We start from the raw sequence: 20,678 nt of genomic DNA, 5'->3' as shown, positions 1-20,678 counted from the left end.
GATTATTGTATCACAGTTTTTCAGATTAGCCGCCATTTCAAGTTTGTATAAAAATAAAAATCTGATCTCAGTTATGAAAGCAAATTTTTGAATCAAATTATGAAAATATATATTTTCTTGATTAATTTGACATTAAATTAATTATTTTATCAAGGAAATGATAATTATTATTTGATTAAATTTAATGGGATGAATTGAGTAACAGCTGTGTACAGTCAGTGGCAAAATGGAGAGACTTGGCAACGTTTTTCTCCTATCTTTCTTTACTGCCATAATAACGTGGACCTCACTGTAGTTTCTAACAAGCTGCATTCTGCTTGAATAATATTGCTATAACTCTGAAATAATATGAAGGTTTTTAAGCATAGTTGACATACTTGGCCCACATGAATCAATTCTAGATTTACATTTCATTTCAATTCTAATAAAATATCAATTTCAATTCTGATTTAAGAGTTTTCTAATACAGATAACAATGAGAATATTATTCTCTTTTATTAAATATAGGTACAACTGAAACCTATCTACAGACAATAATTTCAATTGAGAATAAAATGTTTTTAGAGACAATACACTCATTTATATTGGAGTTTTTAACTCTCTCGTATTACTAGTAACTAATTCTTCAGTATTAATAGTAAATTTTTGGACAAAATGTTGAATAAGTAACTGAACTTGAAATTGATAAAATTCCAAGAAGGATTCGCAATGATTTCAACAACGGTATAATGTGGGAAAGTATTTATTTATAAAAAATTTCATTCACTATTCAAACATTTTTGAATCAAGTACGTACGCTAAAAACATTCAAATAAATCGACATTCAAGATTTCGAATGAAACATTTAAAAACAACATTCAATATTCATCATAAAAGGATACATTGGTATAACATTTTCATTACAATACTTATTATGTGCTTTCTAAAGCCCAATAACGAGCAATATTACATTGATAACAATAAATAGTTTACAAAAACACTGAAGTAATTTTCATAGCTTGTACTACAATGTCCAGTTCTCAATCACAGGCGTTCATTACGAGTGACAAAAATATCACAATTGAAAAAATGACTGCAATACGAAATTAATATGAAAATAAAATATAACATTGTCAAGATTCATGGCTATGACACTTAAAATTTTCTCTTACAATGATTTCAACAAATAACAAAGAAAACTTTCAAGACTCGCATTCAATCACATTCAATCATCATTAAAAATTTCATGATAAAATCACATTGAAATGATAAATTATATAATTACACTTAAACTCATTTGTTGAACGATTACTACACTCTACATTTAGAAATTTTGAAGTCAGGTTCTAGCTGCTTGGACTATTCTGACCACCCAACGATCAGGTCCTAGTAGGTATCACTGAAACAGACATAAATAAAATTGAACAAACATAAGGCATCAACAAAAATGTTCTACCCTCATAAATATTTTTTTTTGTAAAAAAATTGTAAAATATTGATTCTACTCAAGTTTATTCGCAATAATGTCCACAATATGTATTAATTGTTAGCATCTTATGATGGACTAGTAACGGTATGTGTTTTTTCATTGACTAAAAATAATAAAAGTGCTAATGCATTTATTTTTTTAGCGTATGGCATTTTTGTCAATTTTTTTTGACAATTTTTTTTAATTTTTTAGTCAAATTTTCAAAATTTTACACTTTGCTAATGCAACTAACTATTCTCACGCATAATTTCACAATATATTCACAAAAAATTCAATCAATTTACAGTATCATGAAGTTCTTCCTCTTTAAAATAGCACAGCCCATCAGTAAGTATCTGTAAATGTGATAATGTGAGACTAGATTTGTCTATAATAGTATGACATTTTCATCACTCGACGTTGTTTTGTAGTCATGCAATCAACGATTTTCAGCTAGGTGCTATCGTTAAAAATACACCTATTGTGATTCATCTCAAGTGAATAGGACGCATAAAGTTTGGATTTTCCCTTTTTTGGCGATAGTTTCTCTTAGATCCTTCTTAATCCATTCTAAATATCCTTTTTTGGTTTGTACTTCAATAAAATAAATTCGATATTCACGAGATTATGATGACTGGATTAAATTTTCACAATATTGTACTGTATCAATAAAAACTAGCAAATGCGAGGGAGTGATATTCATTACAAATCGTTCAACTAATGTCTACTAGTTTATATTCCTATGACTTGGTCTAGATGTGAAATTCGAGCAAATGAGAATGTTTTTCATTATCAATAATAATTTGAATTTACAATAATTTCAATATGATTACAATACACCTATCGGCTCATTAGTCAAAAAAACGTATCAATTCAGAGTTGAGCATTGATATTTAGGAGAGATCTGATCATCTAATGAATTTTAGCTGAATTGCATAGTAGCAAAAAATATTCTTGTGATGATAGTGTATAGATCTAGTCCCATAGAACAGAAAGAAGTAAATATAAAGAAAATGAAAATCTCAGTACCCTTTTAAAAATATTTTATCACAACATGTTTCGGTCATTTATGCCATTTTCAAGTGATATGAGTTAATTTTGAGTGTTATGATTTAACTCATATCACTTGAAAATGGCATAAATGACCGAAACATGTTGCGATAAAATATTTTAAAAAAGGGTACTGAGATTTTTATTTTCTTTATATTTATATTACAAGTAGCCCTATACAGAAAAGAGATAAACAGAAAGAAGGATTGAAGTGGGAGAATTCATTGATCTAAAAACATGAGAGAGCATAATCTCATCAACTGAAACGTTATTTTCGAACACTAAATAGTGAAATGAGATGTGTAAGAAAGTCTGCAATCATTTTTCAAGAGACCATTCATTTTTCACTTAGTTGATTGGGAATTGGGATTCCATGTTTTCTATTCAAATCAATAGTATTTGGAATGAATAATAATAATACAGTATCTAATCTAATTCGAACAAGATTCCTGAATTAAAGTATTTAATTGAAGGTTTGTAGCTCCAGAAACATCTAAACACGATCTTATCATAAAATTTGAATTTTCAATGTGAGAAGTGGTTATAAACACGACAATGTGCAACTGACCTTGTGAATTGATGTCGTCTAATACTTTCTGTCTGTACTTCTTACAAATAACTAAATTTATCAGTTTGCCGGCTATTTCAATAGTAAGCTCAATTGTTTGACACACGCAATCCAGTGCACACTTTCCTGTGCATACATACACCATCATCTGGAAACAATAAATTATATAATTTAATATTGCTTTATTGAAGGAATAAAATGATTTCGACTTTCGTTTAATAAATATTATAACAGGATAATATTAGGTAAGAGTAACAATGATCTTTAGTTAGTCATGAAATAGAAGTTCCTAACAGTGATCAATAGGAAATGAATGGAAAAAATCGGAACAATATGAAATAACTATTGCTTTTATTGATGATAATAATAAATAAACATAGCATAACTCAATCATAGCAGTATTTTCAAATTAAAATCGATTGGCAGATAAAAATTTATCATTTAAGAATTAGTTATATGTTTCACTCTTCAAGTGTGTTATGGTGATTATTATTATCAAAATAAAACTTGAAAGAGGATTGAAAAATAATCACTTTGAAAATCGGTTGTGTAGTCACTCACTCACTCAACTATTAACACCAATAACTATTTCAACATCTCATATAACCCGCACTCACATTCTATTCAAGCTCAAGGTTTAGGACCAAGCCACACTAAGCGTTTTTCAGACGAGTAGGCAGGGTAGGAAGCTCTCCAATTGGTTATCAGCTAATTCCCGGACGCCAAACCTATCCGAGAGCTTCCTGCCCTGCCGACTCCTTTTAAAACGCCTGAAAAAAACAGCTTTGTGTGGCTTGGCCCTTAGACTAGCACTGCTTGATCCTGAGGAAGAGGAAGAGACATTAGAATTAGAACATTTGCACCGATGTAAATAGTAGCTTTTAGAAATTTGACAAAGCAATCAAATACAGCCAATTTTATTTCATTAATAATTGTCACATTACATCACATTCGAGTATAACCATAGCCACCTCTAATACAAGGCCCCGGCCTACGATATTGCAACGTCGCAGCGTAGGCCTAGAATCGAATACATGATTGGTGGAAAAGATTTTTAAAAATACCAGCTGATCTTTTTCACCAATCATGTATTCGATTCTAGGCCTACGCTGGCTATGGTATAACTCATTTGACTGGTGATTTGTCTAACACTGTGTTCCACTCTGGAATGCTCATCTGAATAGAGCATCTGTTATTTGAGAGTATATGAACGGTGAACGCTGCCATCCAATTCAGTCTTGCATGATAGTTTGTCAAATCTGGAATGATCATGCAAGACTTATGATAAATTCGAACGTATCATGGGAGAGAATAGAATCCCACGAAACTGATGTTTTGTCTCTTCCCAATTAAATTAGCGATAAATATCATTATGATCATATTTAGAATTCACTGATTCCTTTTCACAAAAAAATAGCAAATTACAATTTAAAAAAGTAGGAACTCTAACCAGTATTCGTGGTCAACTAACAGAAAAAATGAAAAAATCATCATTACTAAAAAAATACAAATTGGTTATAACTTGATTTAAAATTATACAAAATAAAATACATTTATTTTTGAGTCCGGCATTACCGTAATTAAAACGCTGTGGTTTTATCTATTTAGGCGTAACATGTTTCGGCTTTATGATGCCATCCATTATCAAGTGATGGAATTAGTTTCCAATCTAGTAAATCTAGTACTTAGATTTATATTTTTTACTAGCCGTATAACTTCACGTAACTTCACTTTACTTCACGTAATAACTTTTAGTAATTGAAAGTACTAAATTTTGTATGTACGCTGATGACATTAGTTTAAGCATATTCGACAAAGATTTGGATATAATCGAAGAAAAATGTAATGACACAATATTGCTTTTAAAAAACGTTTTAAGTAAAATGAACCTTTTATTAAATAATGATAAAACGAAATTTGTACATTTCACCTGTAGAAATCCCAAAAGAAAAAGTACACTGAAGCTAAATAACCTAAATAACATAAAATTTTTAGGCGTAGATCTAGATAACAAACTCAATTGGGAAGAGCAGGTATCAAGAGTATGTAAAAAAGTAAGTACAGGAATATTTGCACTAAGAAGGCTGGCACCCATTTGTAATTTATTAACTTTGAGATCCGTGTATTATGCCACTGTCCACTCTCATATTTCATATGGCATTGAGATTTATGGTGGGACTAGTGCATTTAACTTGAATAGGATATTAAAACTCCAAAAAGAAGCAGTAAGAAAAATATTTAATTTAAATAGACAAGAGTCGTGCAGGACATTTTTAAAAAGTTAGAATAATGACTGTGTATGGACTTTATATTTATAAAACAATATTACACGTAAAAATAATGAAGACAAATTCCCCAGGCAAACCAGTGTGCATGACTATAATACAAGAAATAGGAACAACTTTATTATCAAAGAACATAGTAAAGAGAAGTACAAACAAAGCCCGACCTATATGGGCATCAAATTCATCACTTACCTTCCTACTAAGATTAATCATGAAAAAGATATTACAAGGTTTAAAAACAAACTGAAAAAGTATATCGTGGAATTAGAATTATACAGTTATGAAGAATTTTATAGTGCCAACTCATTATGTATTTAGACTACCTATTGTTGATGTATTTTGTTTTTTACTTGTATTTATTTTATTATTTTGAAAATAATAAAGAAAGACACATTCATGTACATTTTGATGTATGTTTTGAATAAAGAGATTGATTGATTGATTGATTGATTGGCTACAGTTACGGTAACCGTAGCTCCAGTTGGCGTTCCGGTAAAGATTTGCGCATGCGCGGATACAACTATTTACATGTGCATTGTAGTGTTGGTGGTTTTTGGTCACATGGATGGTTATGATTTCTAAGTAACCTATTGTTTCAATCATGAAGTTTACATACTTCCAGGATTTAAAAAAATATAGTAGTGAAAAGAAAATAAAATTTTAAAGGATGAGCTTGTATATACTCATAAGTACAAATGTTCTCATGGTGGTGTAATGAAAAGTAAGTCCAAGTGACATCAACCAAAAAAAAGTAAGTTTAAGGAAAAGCTATGCGAAGAGCCTAAGAATCATTATAGACCTAAGCTATTTATCACCTAAACTCCCGATTTTTTTCGTGGTGTGGTGGTGGGTGTAGAGGGGGGTTCTGTACCCGAAAGCCCGAAAGATAGATTACGAAACAACTTCAGAGGTGATACTTTCAGTTTCAGTTGGTGTTCAATTTTCAGCTGCTACAATATAATTATGCTCTATTCAGATCTGCTACACCATACATCCGCATATACACACTAAGCTTACCTTGTCTAAATACAGCATTGTAATGCGTATATGGATATAATTATCAAATTCATTTTTCAAATTGGAGTGATCCGTGGTCTAGTGGATAGAGTGCTTGCGTAGCAGCATAGAGATCCCGGGTTCGAACCCCTCTCATTACCAAAAGTTTTTTAACCAGATCACTCCCGTGTTATCGGATGGGCACGTTAAACTGTCGGTCCCGGCTGAAGTATGACAGTCGTAAGGCCCATTGACGGCTTAAATTATATATTCAGGCGGTGGAACATTCCCGAAAGGGAACTCCCCACCAACAAAAGCCATACGAATTTATTTTTTATTTATTTTTCAAATTCAAATTCATTTCAATTATATATATATATATATATAGGCATTACAATGCTGTATTTAGACAAGGTAAGCTCCGGTAATGAGTGCTGTGACAAACGAAGTATGTTGGCGCATGCGCAAACGAATTCATAACTTTACCGGAACGCGAACTGGAGCTACGGTTAGGCCTACCGTAAAACTGTAGCCACTGCGTAATTAAAAATCTCTTGCACTCCGTGACGTCTGCAAACCAATGTGAACAAAAATATAAAGCCAGTACAATTTATCTTGAATATTCAAAAAATATAGACTATCATTATTATTTTATATGAATGTATTAAAAAAACCATTACTACTCTACGATATATTTCTCACATGTGTTATTCACGATTCTAATTATTGAAAAGAGAAAAAAAAAGTTTAATCTGTATATATTATTAGTACCTGCTTCTTTATAAACATATTCATACTTATGTCAGTGTTGCATCAAGAAAAACTAATTCTTGGGAAGACATTAGCCAAGCTCTTAAAAGTTTTAAAAAAGACCTGATATATTCAGATGATTTGATTTCGTATGTTGTTATCTTCCATGTGAATTGAAATGATAACTCGCTACAGATTTATTCCTATGCATTTCTAATGATATCCTGTTACTTATTCTCAAAAAGGGCGAATAAATAAATTAATCAATTTATACGACAAATGAGTAAATAGTGCATTGTAAACTGGTTCAAGTTCAAGTCTGAAATTTCAAGTCTCTAGCTAGTCAGGAAATGGTGCAAAATTGCGTTGAAAAATTAGTAATTTACAGACAGATAGACATGAGCGTAACTAATTTGATACAAACTTTTCAAAATTAAGCTTTTACTCACCGTAGCAGGAGACTTTTTGATACAAGGCACGGTGGTTTCCACACAATCAAGCGCTGAGCACAAAAAATCATCTACATCTTTGATTAAATTTGGATTCAAGATATAGGTAATCATATCACCTGCGGTGCTCCGCAAACAACCTACTGTCCTTTCGGCTTGATCACACAAGAAACGTGAGAGAAAGAGAAAGTTTGAGTTCTGTAAAATACAAAAAGTTTAAAATGATTTGCAAATGAAGAAATAAAAAAAAATAAAATGATTTCGATTTATAGCCAGCGTTATAATTACATGTATTAAAAACGGTTTCCGAGCTCGGGTTTTAGCTAATAAGTTCTAGACTTTAATCAGCTAGAGTCAGAAAATTGTTTATCTGAATGTTATCATTCAGTAATGGAAGTCATAATAATTATATTTCATGATCAATGGAAGATTTTTATAGGGTACCGTCGACCAGGGTAACTTTGTCCCACCTCGCGGAAAAATATTCAAATCTTGTTCATCTCCGATCTCTGTTATCCGAAGTCGAAGTTCAACATTGATAGCCGTAGCCCTGATCATTATCGAGGTTCTACAATCGATATCTTGTTGAATCTCGATATATTAGTTGAATTATTGGCATAAAACCAAACTACTTGCTTTCTTCTTGTGATTTCGTTGTCGGAAAACTTCCTATTAGAAAACTTATTACTAATCGACTTATGATATCGGTGAGTACATATTATTTTGGCCTTTTTATTATATTTCAATTGGTATATATGTACATCGGTCAATGTACTGGCATTAATCTATCATCCTCTACGATGCTTGGAATACACCCAGATATTTCCATTTCTCTTATTCATATCCCTTCATATATATATTTTTTTTCAATTCCAAAATCTTACCTGAGGCTCTGCTTGTCCCTGCTCTATCATGTTCTATCATTTTTTTAATTTTTTTTCCTTATCTATTTTTATTTATTTATTTTTTTACTAGCATTCCATTTGAATGTTTCCATTAACTTTTCAAATTACTTCTATTTATATTTTAAGTAAATATAATTTCTTTGTAGTTAGTTATCTAACTCATTCATTATTTATTAACCAAATATTAATATTTATTTTTTCTCCTCACAATTTAATTTATTACTTTATTTAACTTAGCAGCCTGATATATTTTAGGCTACCCAGAACTCACCCCTACACACAGACGAATAGTCTTGTAGGGGTATTCCTGTATCTATGTAAAGTGTGTTCAATTTCCTGTAATGTATATTTTTGAGGAATAAAGCTAATTTGATTTGATTTGATATATATAATATCCATAGTTAAACTGGTTAGGGTTCTGTTACTAGTTAAATACAACGAGGTCACTTTTAGGTTAAACTTGAGGTTACTTTGTCCCAGTATAAAAATGGTGATATTATGCAGGATATGATGCAAATACAATCCAAAATATGATAAATATCATGTACGGTATTCTACCTAATAAAACGAAATATTCACCTTGCATGAGATCAATATGATCTTAATATTCATTTTTAGCTGATACTGCAGCTGGAGCCAACATGCCTCGACGCTAAAAAAGATCTAAGACAGCAGAAACTGAAATATTTTTCAAAAAATAATTTGTGATTTTTTGAAGTGGATTTCATTAAATTTGTTTTCAATGTCATTATTCAATTTAAAAGTTAATATGTAGTTTGTTTTACTTTGTCTAAATCTTGAAAATGAACTTTTTTCAAAGTGAGACAAAGTCACCCCACCCTGGTTGACATTGTCTCTTAATTTAAAAAAATATATCTTTGTTTAAGTGGAGAAATATATGAATTTTTTATAATGAAAAATACTCTTCCAACATTGCAGTATACAATAAAAAATATTTCGAGAGATTTGTTGCAAGCGGTTTAAAATCTCAACTCCCCAAAATTGGGACAAAGTCACCCCGGTTTACCGGTATCTAATTCATCTTGTAATTGAATAAACTAGAACTCTTTTGCTGTTAGAATGAGAAAAGTCTCTATGGAACAGGTTTTGGTTGTGCCCCTAAAAGAAAATAATATAGGAAAAGGGTACTGGTTAGGAAACATTAAATAGAAGAGGTCTCAAGTTAATACATGATATTAACGATTTCATGTTTCAATCAATTATACTACGTATTTCTCATACTATTAGAAAATTTATTTCATTTTCTAATATCCGATTCTTTTAAAGATAGGGAAATAAGAGTAGTCACATGCAATAAACTCATAGATCTCACACAATTAGGCCTATACTGCAGGTCAAATCAAGTATAAAGCGAATCTTTCCGAAATCCTAACAGATTACTAAAGTTGGTTTTCGCGGAAAAAAGCTCTGACGATTCAAGATGGCGACTTCGATGTGAATTCCCTCATATTAGTATCAGTGAAAGTGAGTCGCACACTGAAATAGTTATTTTCCTACAGATACCCTGAAAAGTGACAATTTGTGCACTGATTGCAGGCTGCAAAGAATCACTTTTCCGCACTAGTGCGCAAAGTGAGTACTTTGCGTACTCCAGATTTGCAGCATGACAACGCAAAATAGTTAGTAGGTTATATGGAGCACCAGTGCAGCAAAATCAAAATTAAGTTGGTAACAGTGACTGCTGTGGCTGCTATAGTGAGCAGAGGTGCAACGAAGCACAACGCGCTAATTATTAAGTAGATATTATAATGGAGGACAACGACAGCACAGTGCCACCACAGCACACACCACACAGCTGCCCCCCGCCATTCAAACACTACTACATTATTCAGGCAATTTTACCCATAATTACCCACTTTTCATATTCAATGGTAACTGTAGGAAAAATTTAATGTGAAATACGTGCGCAAAGTTCGTTTGCTGCACTCAAGAAACCATTCCGCCCTCGCCTACGGCTCGGGCGTAAACGTTTCTTTCGATGCAGCAAACTGTCACTTTGCGCACTAGTTGCACAAATAACTATTGTGCAACTAGTGCGCAAAGTGACAGTTTGCTGCACCGAAAGAAACGTTTACGCCCGAGCCGTAGGCGAGGGCAGAATGGTTTCTTGAGTGCAGCAGAGGAACTTTGCGCACGTATTTCACATTAAGTTTTTCCTACAGTTACCATTGAATATGAAAAGTGGGTAATTATGGGTAAAATTGCCTGAAATCCATCAAATAATGTTTTTCTGTGTAATTTTATTATTGATAAAAACCTTAATCCTAAAATCCTAAAGTCCTCGTTGTCCTTGGTTATAATATATAATGAATAATTAGCGCGTTGTGCTTGGTTGCACCTCTGCTCACTATAGCAGCCACAGCAGTCACTGTTACCAACTTCATTTTGATTTTGCTGCACTGTTGCTCCATATAACCTACTAAGTATTTTGTGTTGCCATGTTGCAAATCAGAGGAGAGCAGAGGTGCAACGAAGCACAACGCGCTAATTATTATTCATTATATATTATAACCAAGGACAACGAGGACTTTAGGATTTTAGGATTAAGGTTTTTATCAATAATAAAATTACACAGAAAAACATTATTTGATGGATTTCAGGCAATTTTACCCATAATTACCCACTTTTCATATTCAATGGTAACTGTAGGAAAAACTTAATGTGAAATACGTGCGCAAAGTTCCTCTGCTGCACTCAAGAAACCATTCTGCCCTCGCCTACGGCTCGGGCGTAAACGTTTCTTTCGGTGCAGCAAACTGTCACTTTGCGCACTAGTTGCACAAATAACTATTTCCATGAGTTTTAATTCGTGCTTTTCCCACTCAGTCCGAGCGAGTATGGATAGTCAAACTAGAATTTATGGGAATAATATTCTCACAGTACGTTCACTGATATGGGAATCCAGTTTCAACCACGTTGCCGTCAAGCGAAACGCAGTGGTATGCACAAGGCTTTATCATTCAAATATAATCTTCAAAATAATAGACTATTCAAATCATATTCTATTTCTATAAAAATATCATATACAGGATGTTAACGATCTCCCTACCAATACTCTAGGACATTGTTCCTGGGTAAAAACCAGGAGCAAAATTCAATCATCTGGTTTTAACTAATAAGTTTCATAAAATTGCCAATAGGTGTTAAAAACCTTGGTTGGTGGTGATGACGTAATCTAGCTGGCTGGCCACTGCGCACACATTTCATGACCCCTACCGTTTTCATCTAAATACCGTGGTGAAAACCATATCTAAATACAGTATCATATTTAAATTGTCCGGAAGTCTTAACTCACACAGCGGTCATTTTGCTTTTTTTCACTTAATTTTTTCTGAATAATGGTTAAACAGACAAAATTGAAAATTTGCACGATCATTAATAACAACTAGACAAAGCTAGAAAAAAATTATGATAATTATTGAAATTCGTAGAACAAAATGGCGGCCATTTAAAATTGTGTTTCTTGAATAACTCAGAAACCATTGGTTTTACAAAAACTCTACAGGAATAACTTTTTTTAGTAAATTCAATTGCCTATCGATTGGTACCAGATTTTGTAAGATTGGCCCAATATTAACTGAGATATGGCAGCTTTAGTGATAGGTGACCACTGAAAGTTTGTTGCAGTGCAAACCAAGGCATGCTGATAAAATCTCCTCAATGATGCAACAATCTCTATTTGCATTGAATGTTAATAGTAAGCGATTTTAGGTCATTTCAAAGAATAAAATAACGTTACATAACCCTCTAAAGGTAGGTCACCAACAACAAAAGCTACCATATCTCAGTTAATATTGATCCAATTTTAAAAAATCTGGTACCAATCGATTGGCAATTAAATTTTCTAAAAAACGTTATTCTTGTAGAGTTTTTGTAAAAACCAACGGTTTCTGAGTTATTTAAAAAACAAAATCTTAAATGGGCGCCATTTTGTTCTATGACTTTCATAAATTATTATATTTTTTCTAGCTTTTTCTAGTTGTTATAAATGATCGTGAAAAGTTTCAATTTCTTATGTTTCACCATTATTCAGAAAAAAATAAGTGAAAAAGGCAAAATGGCCACTGTGTGAGAAACTGAAAACTTCCTGACAATTTAAATATGATATTTAGATATGTTTTCACCCAGGAACAATGCCCTAGAGCATTGGTAGAGAGTTCGTAAACACTCTGTATATTATATACAGAGTGATTCAAAATTATGGTAAGATAATTTAATACGTGATAGTAGAGGTAAAAATAAGAAGAAAAGTTCTCATAAACATATATCCAGAAATGCTTCATTAGCGAGCTATACAGGGTGAAAGTTTTCGCCCGGAATTCAGTTCCTCTGGTGAAATACACCGATGCTGAATTGTTTGGGGACTAGTTTTTAAAAAACTTATGCTGGATTCATATGGAAAAATATCTGAAAATTGAATAAAACTAGTCTGGAAGCTGTAGTGTGAGTAGTTTTTGAGAAAAAAGTTGAAATATGCAAAAAATCGAAGTAGAAAAACTCAGACTTCTACGTTTGATGCCCAATAACTTTCTTTAATGACCAGTGAACAAATAATTTTTCACGATTAAAATTGTAGAGAATTTAATTCTGAAAAGAATTATGTAATTCTGATTATGTAATACCTACGTGATGTAGGTAGGTAGCAAAGTTAGTATACAGTCTGTCTACTAACGTTGGGTAGATAGAGCAGTTTATTCAAAAGAACACATGTCGATATTTTATTTGTAGAACAGCTGTTTTGACAACTTTTGAAAAATCCTCAAATTTCATAATTCAAACAAAGGAAAATGTACTCTGAACACAATCACAATAGTATAATCGTAGTTTTAACTATTTAGCCGCCAATCGGCATAATGTTATTCCCTAAATTGTCCTCAAAATTGCTTAAATTGTCCCTAAATTGCTTATAGATCAATGAGCAAGGAAAGTTGTGTGAGTGCGCCACACCAGATTTTTTAAATATAACTGCATGCCTTGTTAGTAGATCCGTTTTCTTTCAGAGCTTTCAAAATACCTGAATCAATAATAATTATTATATCGAAAATTATTACTTGATAGATAGAGAAACATGAACTTACATAATATAAAAACTTGTGAGACAATCAACTTACCTTGACAGTCTTGTAGACACAGGTTGTCAAATCAAGCGGCCTCGAAATGATTGTCAAATCTTCGTATAGTTTGGAGGGAAATCTCAGACGACCTTCCGGAGTCCAAAGCGGTGGGGGTGAGGGAAGTTTTTTGGGAGGATGAAGACCCGTAGCTTCAGTAAATTTCTCCAATTCCCTTTTCTCTTTTTCGGTAGCAAGCGTCGGAATGACGTCATCATCCTGCCTCCTGGCCACTGCATCAACCTGGTGATCGTTGCCGTTCATTTTCGATTGCTTTCAAATCTTTACGTATAAAACCTGAGGATAGAAATCACGAAACGGTGTAAATTTTTCGATAAATAGAATACAATATTTATTGAATAATAAATGAATTTATTATTATTAAAAAAATCTCCAAAATACAAGTTACATAAGACAGATGTAAATAGGAACAAATATACAAATAATATGAACAGCAATTGAAAACCTGAGAGTAAAAATCGTAAAGTTATGTAAACTGTTTAATCAAATACGAACTGCGATTTGAACTTTCATTATTTTCACTTGATATACCTAATAGACATATAATAATTATTTAATTTTTTCAAGTACTTATTATTGTTTGAATAGTTTCAATTGAAATATCATCGACTAGGTACATTTCGGTAAATCTAGTGAAAATAACAAAAATAGAACTCATCAATTATTATTATTATTTATTCAGTAGTAATGCATCGAATTAATAACGAATATTTTTTATACTGCTATTTATTGTAGTTAATTTCATGAATTACTAGAGTAACTACTAGACTGTATTAATGTCAAATAAATGTTGACTACACAAAATAGAACTGTGTTTTTTCAATTACTAGAGTAATAAAAGTTGATTTGAAAAAGTTTATTGATGTTTAAAAATGACAATAATAAATTATTATATAGGCCTACAGTGGATTCCAATATAAACCTGAGAATAAGAATTAATATTCCATGATGCTGGAGAAGATGCATTTCAGTGGCTCCAGAACTTTCTAAATTCTATTAGTATTTAAAATATTAAGTGTAAAATTATGTTTTTTTTTTAATTTTGGCCTATGAATGCATATATATATATATATATAGAATTAATAGAAAAATTCAACATCAGTTTTAGCTACAGAAAATTAGCTTCTTGAAGCAAACGGTGAATAAAAATTTTTTTTTTTTTTTGAAAAATAAGTTATTGTAGAAAATTCTTTTCATTGCCATATAAAATGAAGATATATAAATTGAATAAACATAATAGTTTGTAAAAACACTTCTCTTGAATGGGCTACTTTTTTACAAATTAATAAGAACAATATGAAAACTTTTAGTACCCTTTATTATTTGAAATATTACAACGACTAGTTTCAACCATAACTTAGGTCATTTTCAAGTTGAAAATAATAGTTTGTCAATTTAATAGTAGTTTGTTTAATAGTTTAATAATAGTTTGTCAATGTTCATTCGAATGGATTTCAAGCTACTTATCAGTAGGTAGTACTGTATATTATTTTATGAATTACTGACCAGAGGATCAAATACTATATCAAGAGAGCATTTAATTAGCTACTTTTCCTAGAAACATCAGAAATACATAATAGGAAAAGAACAAAAATCTTTGAAACAAATTAGCGTAATCTGAAAAAATGTTTCAAACAAGATATTCCATACCGTAATATTCTGAGATTTTTACAAATGGATGAAAATTGATCAAGAGATATAGCTAATTTTCCTAGAAACATCAGAAATAAATAATAGAAAAAGAACAAAACTCTTTGAAACAAAATAGCGTAATCTAGAATAATGTTTCAAACAAGATATTCCATACCGTAATATTTTGAGATTTTTACAAATGGATGAAAATTGAATTTTTTCTGTAGTTAGTTTTCAGTTATTATTTATTCATCAATTAACTTGTAGATTAGAATATAATTTTATTGGAGTTTATATTAATATTATTTCATTTTCAAGTAAATTAATTCTAAATTCAAAAAAGTCTATAATTTTAAGCTAGGCTGGAATTAGAAAATAAATTATTATACTATTACATATCGCTTTTGTTATATAAATGTGAGATTTTTCTCCTTAAGGCTGTTCGAGCGGCTAAAATAAATTATCACTAATATATTTATTTATTATAAATATAATATATTTCACAATAACTTTTTCAAAGTTATGCAATAATTTGTAGACCTATACTTACTATAAATTTAAAAGGAAACTTGAATTAAAAAAAAATAATAATCACAAGAAGCTCAGCAAGAATTATTTAATTTCAAAAAATGTGTAATATAAGCCAAAAGTTGCATGCTGCTTGCCTAGTTTTCTATTTTCAGGAACATTCCTGACTGAAAATCATGTTTATTGCATTATATTAATGTTTCACTTTTTTGAGTACCTTAATGAATTTCGGTTGCTATGAATAATTAGAGAATGAATATTATAATAAAACTGGAGCAATGTTACAAGAATTTGAATTTTGAATTTGAATTTTTCTTCCTATAAAAGTTTTGAAATTATTAAGAAGCTACTAATAGGCTCAACAAAAAGTGTGTTTCTTTTTAATAAATGCGGAATTTTAAAGATTAAAGATTATATTTTTTAACAATAAGCTAATTGATGGTAGTTTCGATTGGAGTTCCGAACTTCAAGTGCGGTACTAAAGTTTCAAGTATTCAGCGAATTTTTCAAAATACCAATTTTTTTAAAAACCAATTTCAAAATCTGTATGTTAAACCCCTAAAGACATTAATTAAAAATACCCAGAACTTAATTTGGAAATAGTAATGATTTCAGAATAAGGAAATTGAAAATATTTCAGAAGAGAATTTGGAAAAAAGGAGTGAATTTTGTAGAGGAGGACTTACCGGATTAAAATGCTCCTACTCGAGGCAGTTCTGCAGCTAGAATGAACAGACTAGGCAGCGGAAAGTGGTTCGTTCCTCCTAATCCTGTCTGGAAACCTTTCTCGACATGAAAACGAGATAAAATTGACATCAAGCTGCGGGCTTGAATAGGTCTCAGCCACTGAAAAACAACTGATAACAGCTTTATCTACCCTGATAAGCTCTTCATGTTTCATCAATCTGCAACTGTGTTCTAACAACCGTTTCAACAAATTATTACTAACTATTGGAAACTTTCTTTTCTAAAATAGTTTTATATTATTTATTTGACAATAAATTATTATTTGATAATATATAATAATTTCCGAAATAATAAACACAGAAAAAGAGTCATAGAGGTATGGCTGAACTTGAATTATTTCCAATCGTTGACTTTTATACAATAATCAATTTCATATTACAAATTACATTTTCGAACACTTCATACGCTAAATTCAAGTTGATATATTACATGCCTGATTAAGCTGATTTACGACTCACACTGGCGCACAAGGAATCTTCCTTTTGCCGGTGTTTTTGCCTCACCTACTGTACCTACTTATGCATATGAACATAAATTAAATCTTCATTTTATAACTATTATTTATAATAGAAAGGATATCATTTCGTTATTATATCTAATTAAATAAATGTATGTTTCTTGGTTTAATTGCAGTATCATATACTTATATTTATTTTTTTAAAGCTTTTTTGTATTTTGTTTTTGGCAAATAAAATTCATTCATTCATTCATTTATTCACTATCTAACTTGAAAAAAAATGTATATTATATAATTGACAATAAGCTTCCGACTGTGATATGCAACTTGCTTAGCATGGAAATGATAAGAAGATTTATTCTACAGAGATGAACTCAATTACAAATTGAAAGTTATTATTGCTTGCGATAGAATGTTCTTATTAGAATAAAATGTATATAATTCGTCTGAAATCAGATCTTCATAATTATTATTCATTTTCATTCTAAAACTGTACGTACTATTATTTAACAATGACATCCCGTGATTTGCTTTTACCAATACCGTACCTATATAGTGAGGTTACGTTATAATGGCAGTGTTTGATTAGCAATGGTTATGCTATCCTTGTCTATCATTCAACAAAGCGGATAGCGCTATCTCTTTCTCGCTTTGCTCTGTAGCCAGATCGTCTTTAAACAATGTAGAATTAATAATTAATTAACAAAATATCTCATCTTAGTTATGGAATTATATAAATATAAAATTTATTGCTTAATAAAATATAATTGATTATTTTAAACGAGAATGAACCGTTAATATTACATCAATGAAATAAATTAATAATAGTACAAGGTATTCTTAGTTTTTCTCTCCCGATCTGTGCTTCATTGTAAAAAAAAATAAAGAATAAAACCAGTATCAGCTACCGTCTACAGAAGGCATTGACAAGACAGAGGATCGGCAACGTTTTTTCCTACCTTTCTCCACTGCCATTATAACGTGGACCTCACTATATGAAATAGTCACTACCATCTAAAACCGTTACTCGAATCATTTAATTGATTAATTATTCAATTATTGGAAGATATCACTGAGTGGACTTCAAACCTTGCTTGTATTCCACTACCAAACAGTATGTGATAAAGCTATATCAGTAAATTTTATTTTTCAAGTGTGTGTTCAAGAGAAAAATATTTCCAAACAATTTTTACTTTCCTTGCCTTATTACCATAGGTAAGGAAAGTATTGCTTTCCGAAAAAAAATTAAGGTATCCCAATTTCTAAATTTCTATACGTTTCAAGGTCTGTATGAGTGTGTGTATGTGTATGAGTGTATGTGTATAGAATATCCTCATCCTCCAATTAACAGAATGACTTGAAATTTGGAACTTAGGGTCCTTACAGTATAAGGATCCGACACGAACAATTTCGATCAAATGCAATTCAAGATGGCGGCTAAAATATTGTCAAAAACAGGGGTTTCGCGATTTTCTCAAAAACGGCTCCAACAATTTTGATCAAATTTATACCTAAAATAGTCATTGATAAGCTCTATCAACTGCCACAATTCCCATTTATGTAAACATTTCAGGAGTTCCGCCCCATCTATGCAAAGTTTGATTTTAGATTCCCAATTATCAGGCTTCAGATACAGTTTAAACAAAAAATTTCAAGTGGAAAAGATTGAGCATGGAAATCTCTATAGTTAATATTTCTACAGTAACATTTTCACCTAAAATTGAAAATAAGCTCGAAATTCGAGTAAATGAGATTATTCAATTGCAAACTGTTGGCAACTGTTGATTCTATTAAATCATTCACTATGAAGGGATAGCAGACCTCGTGTGTCTCCAGCGTTATTGTCCTGTCACCAGCTGGCTCAGATCTTTGAATAGTAGACTTGAGATGCGCGTGAACACTAGCGTCAGGTGATCAATTTTCATAATTGCAAGGAAAGTTGTGTGAGTGCGCCACACCAGATATTCAAAATTTGATATGTTTAAGAACTAGAAGTACTTGATTGGAATAATTGTTGCTTTAAATGTCATTGGTTGAATTTTATTCAATAATTGATTGAAATAGGTATTATTATACAAATATTTTGTTCAACTTTCCTTGACCTTTCCTTAGCAAGGGCACCATTGTACAGTCAAATATTATGATTCTGTATTTATTTGATCAACGATCAACGTTCAACTTATTAGACTAGCAAATATTTGTATATTATGAACGAACAAAGATTTGACCAAATATATGATAATTATATCTATTGACTGTGTAAAAGGACGATAAGGAAAGTATAGCTAGAATTCAGAAATAACTCTTTTTGTTTGACAACAGTATTGATGTTGAATAATTTACTTTAGTATTCCTCCCCCTGCTACGAATTGTTACCGTAGTCGTTAATATCTTCAGATAAATATGATCAGTCTGGGCACGAGACAAACGTCAAATATAACATAGCATCAACCCGGCCCCCCGCACCGTGGGGTCAGAAAGGGTGAAGTTACATCACTGCTGTTGGAGCATTCTGAATCGCTGTTATCACATCTTTGTGGGCTTACTCAGACTGCTTCCCTAGCTACCGTATCTAAAAACATGTTAGGAGTTGAAAATTCGATTAGTTCCGATCGTTCTTCAAGTTGATATTCCAAATAATCCACGTTTCAATTTTATACTACGTTTGAGTAACCTACAAAACTGCTAGATTGATCTTGAAAGTAGCGTAGAAGGATATTTAAGGAAAATATATACCCATTATACATTCATAACCTATTCTGAAAGAACGGAATTAAGGGAGATCCTTCCAATTATTATTAAAACTTTTGGTCGTGATGAAGAAATCGATGAATCTATAAAAAGTTCACTCATCATCTGAATCTGCTGTCAGAATATTTCTATAATCCAGTCACAGACCACAGGTTTGACATGAGTAGGTTTCTTATATCATCCATATAAATAAGAATCGAGTCTCAAATTTTGACATTCAATAACTTTTTTATGTGTGCACCGAATTTGATTTTTTTTTCAGCTTTGTTTGTTATGTTCAGGAGCAGGTTTATGGCCTGTCAAATTTATGATCCGACTTCAGGACTCTTTCCTACGGTCTTTCAAAGTTTACTTGTAATCCTTATGGTAGAAGATTTGTGAGCTGGTCACACACAGAAATAAAAATCAACTGTTATAATTGCGTCATCCAACAGCAGTCGGTAGATCTGTTTTTCTATTTTCTTTCTACTGATTTACAAAATTTCAATTCTAATAATAATGCCGCGGTACGAACGACGTCCAAACTTGGGTCGTAGAATTCGAAATGCTGTAAATTCAGAATATGCACGGAAGAACCATTCAATTTCCCCAGCAAGCTGCATTCAACTATATCTAAAAATACAAACTGCTGCACAACTAACTAAGCACATAGGAAGTCCACATCGAGATATAAATGTAAATACTGATTGTTGGATAATTTTCATAAAAATATAGTGCATCAGATTAAGCTAAGGCTAAGCACACCTGAGGAGGCGCAGCTTCGTAATTCAAAGTGTTGATCTTATGGAGATTGCCTTATCACACCGTTCCACGCCATGCCCGATTCAGTGTGTGTGAGTTCTTCCATTGAAACCAATAGGCAAGAAGCACCTGGATGCAAAATACCGCATCGCGCCTCCTCAGGTGTGCATCCAGCTAAAGTCTGTCATGAGATGCATCAACTATTTGGTGGAACGAAGT

The 20,678-nt window shown here is 31.6% G+C and overlaps 1 protein-coding gene across 1 annotated transcript; it reads right to left on the bottom strand.

Moving 5' to 3' along the window:
- Nucleotides 1-726: 726 nt before the first annotated feature.
- Nucleotides 727-19,439, bottom strand: LOC111048038. Its single transcript, XM_022333883.2, has 6 exons — nucleotides 19,311-19,439; nucleotides 16,450-16,609; nucleotides 13,583-13,879; nucleotides 7,546-7,743; nucleotides 3,066-3,213; nucleotides 727-1,378 (listed from the first exon to the last, which is right to left on the bottom strand). Exons 3-6 carry the CDS (start codon nucleotides 13,844-13,846, stop codon nucleotides 1,359-1,361), a joined length of 630 nt encoding a protein of 209 aa, XP_022189575.2. The 5' UTR covers nucleotides 13,847-13,879; nucleotides 16,450-16,609; nucleotides 19,311-19,439; the 3' UTR covers nucleotides 727-1,358.
- Between the last annotated feature and the right edge of the window lie 1,239 nt (nucleotides 19,440-20,678).

The sequence above is a fragment of the Nilaparvata lugens genome, chromosome 3, assembly GCF_014356525.2.
Source record: "Nilaparvata lugens isolate BPH chromosome 3, ASM1435652v1, whole genome shotgun sequence".
NCBI classification, from domain to species: Eukaryota; Metazoa; Arthropoda; class Insecta; order Hemiptera; family Delphacidae; genus Nilaparvata; species Nilaparvata lugens.
This window is presented reverse-complemented; position numbering and strand designations above follow the sequence as displayed.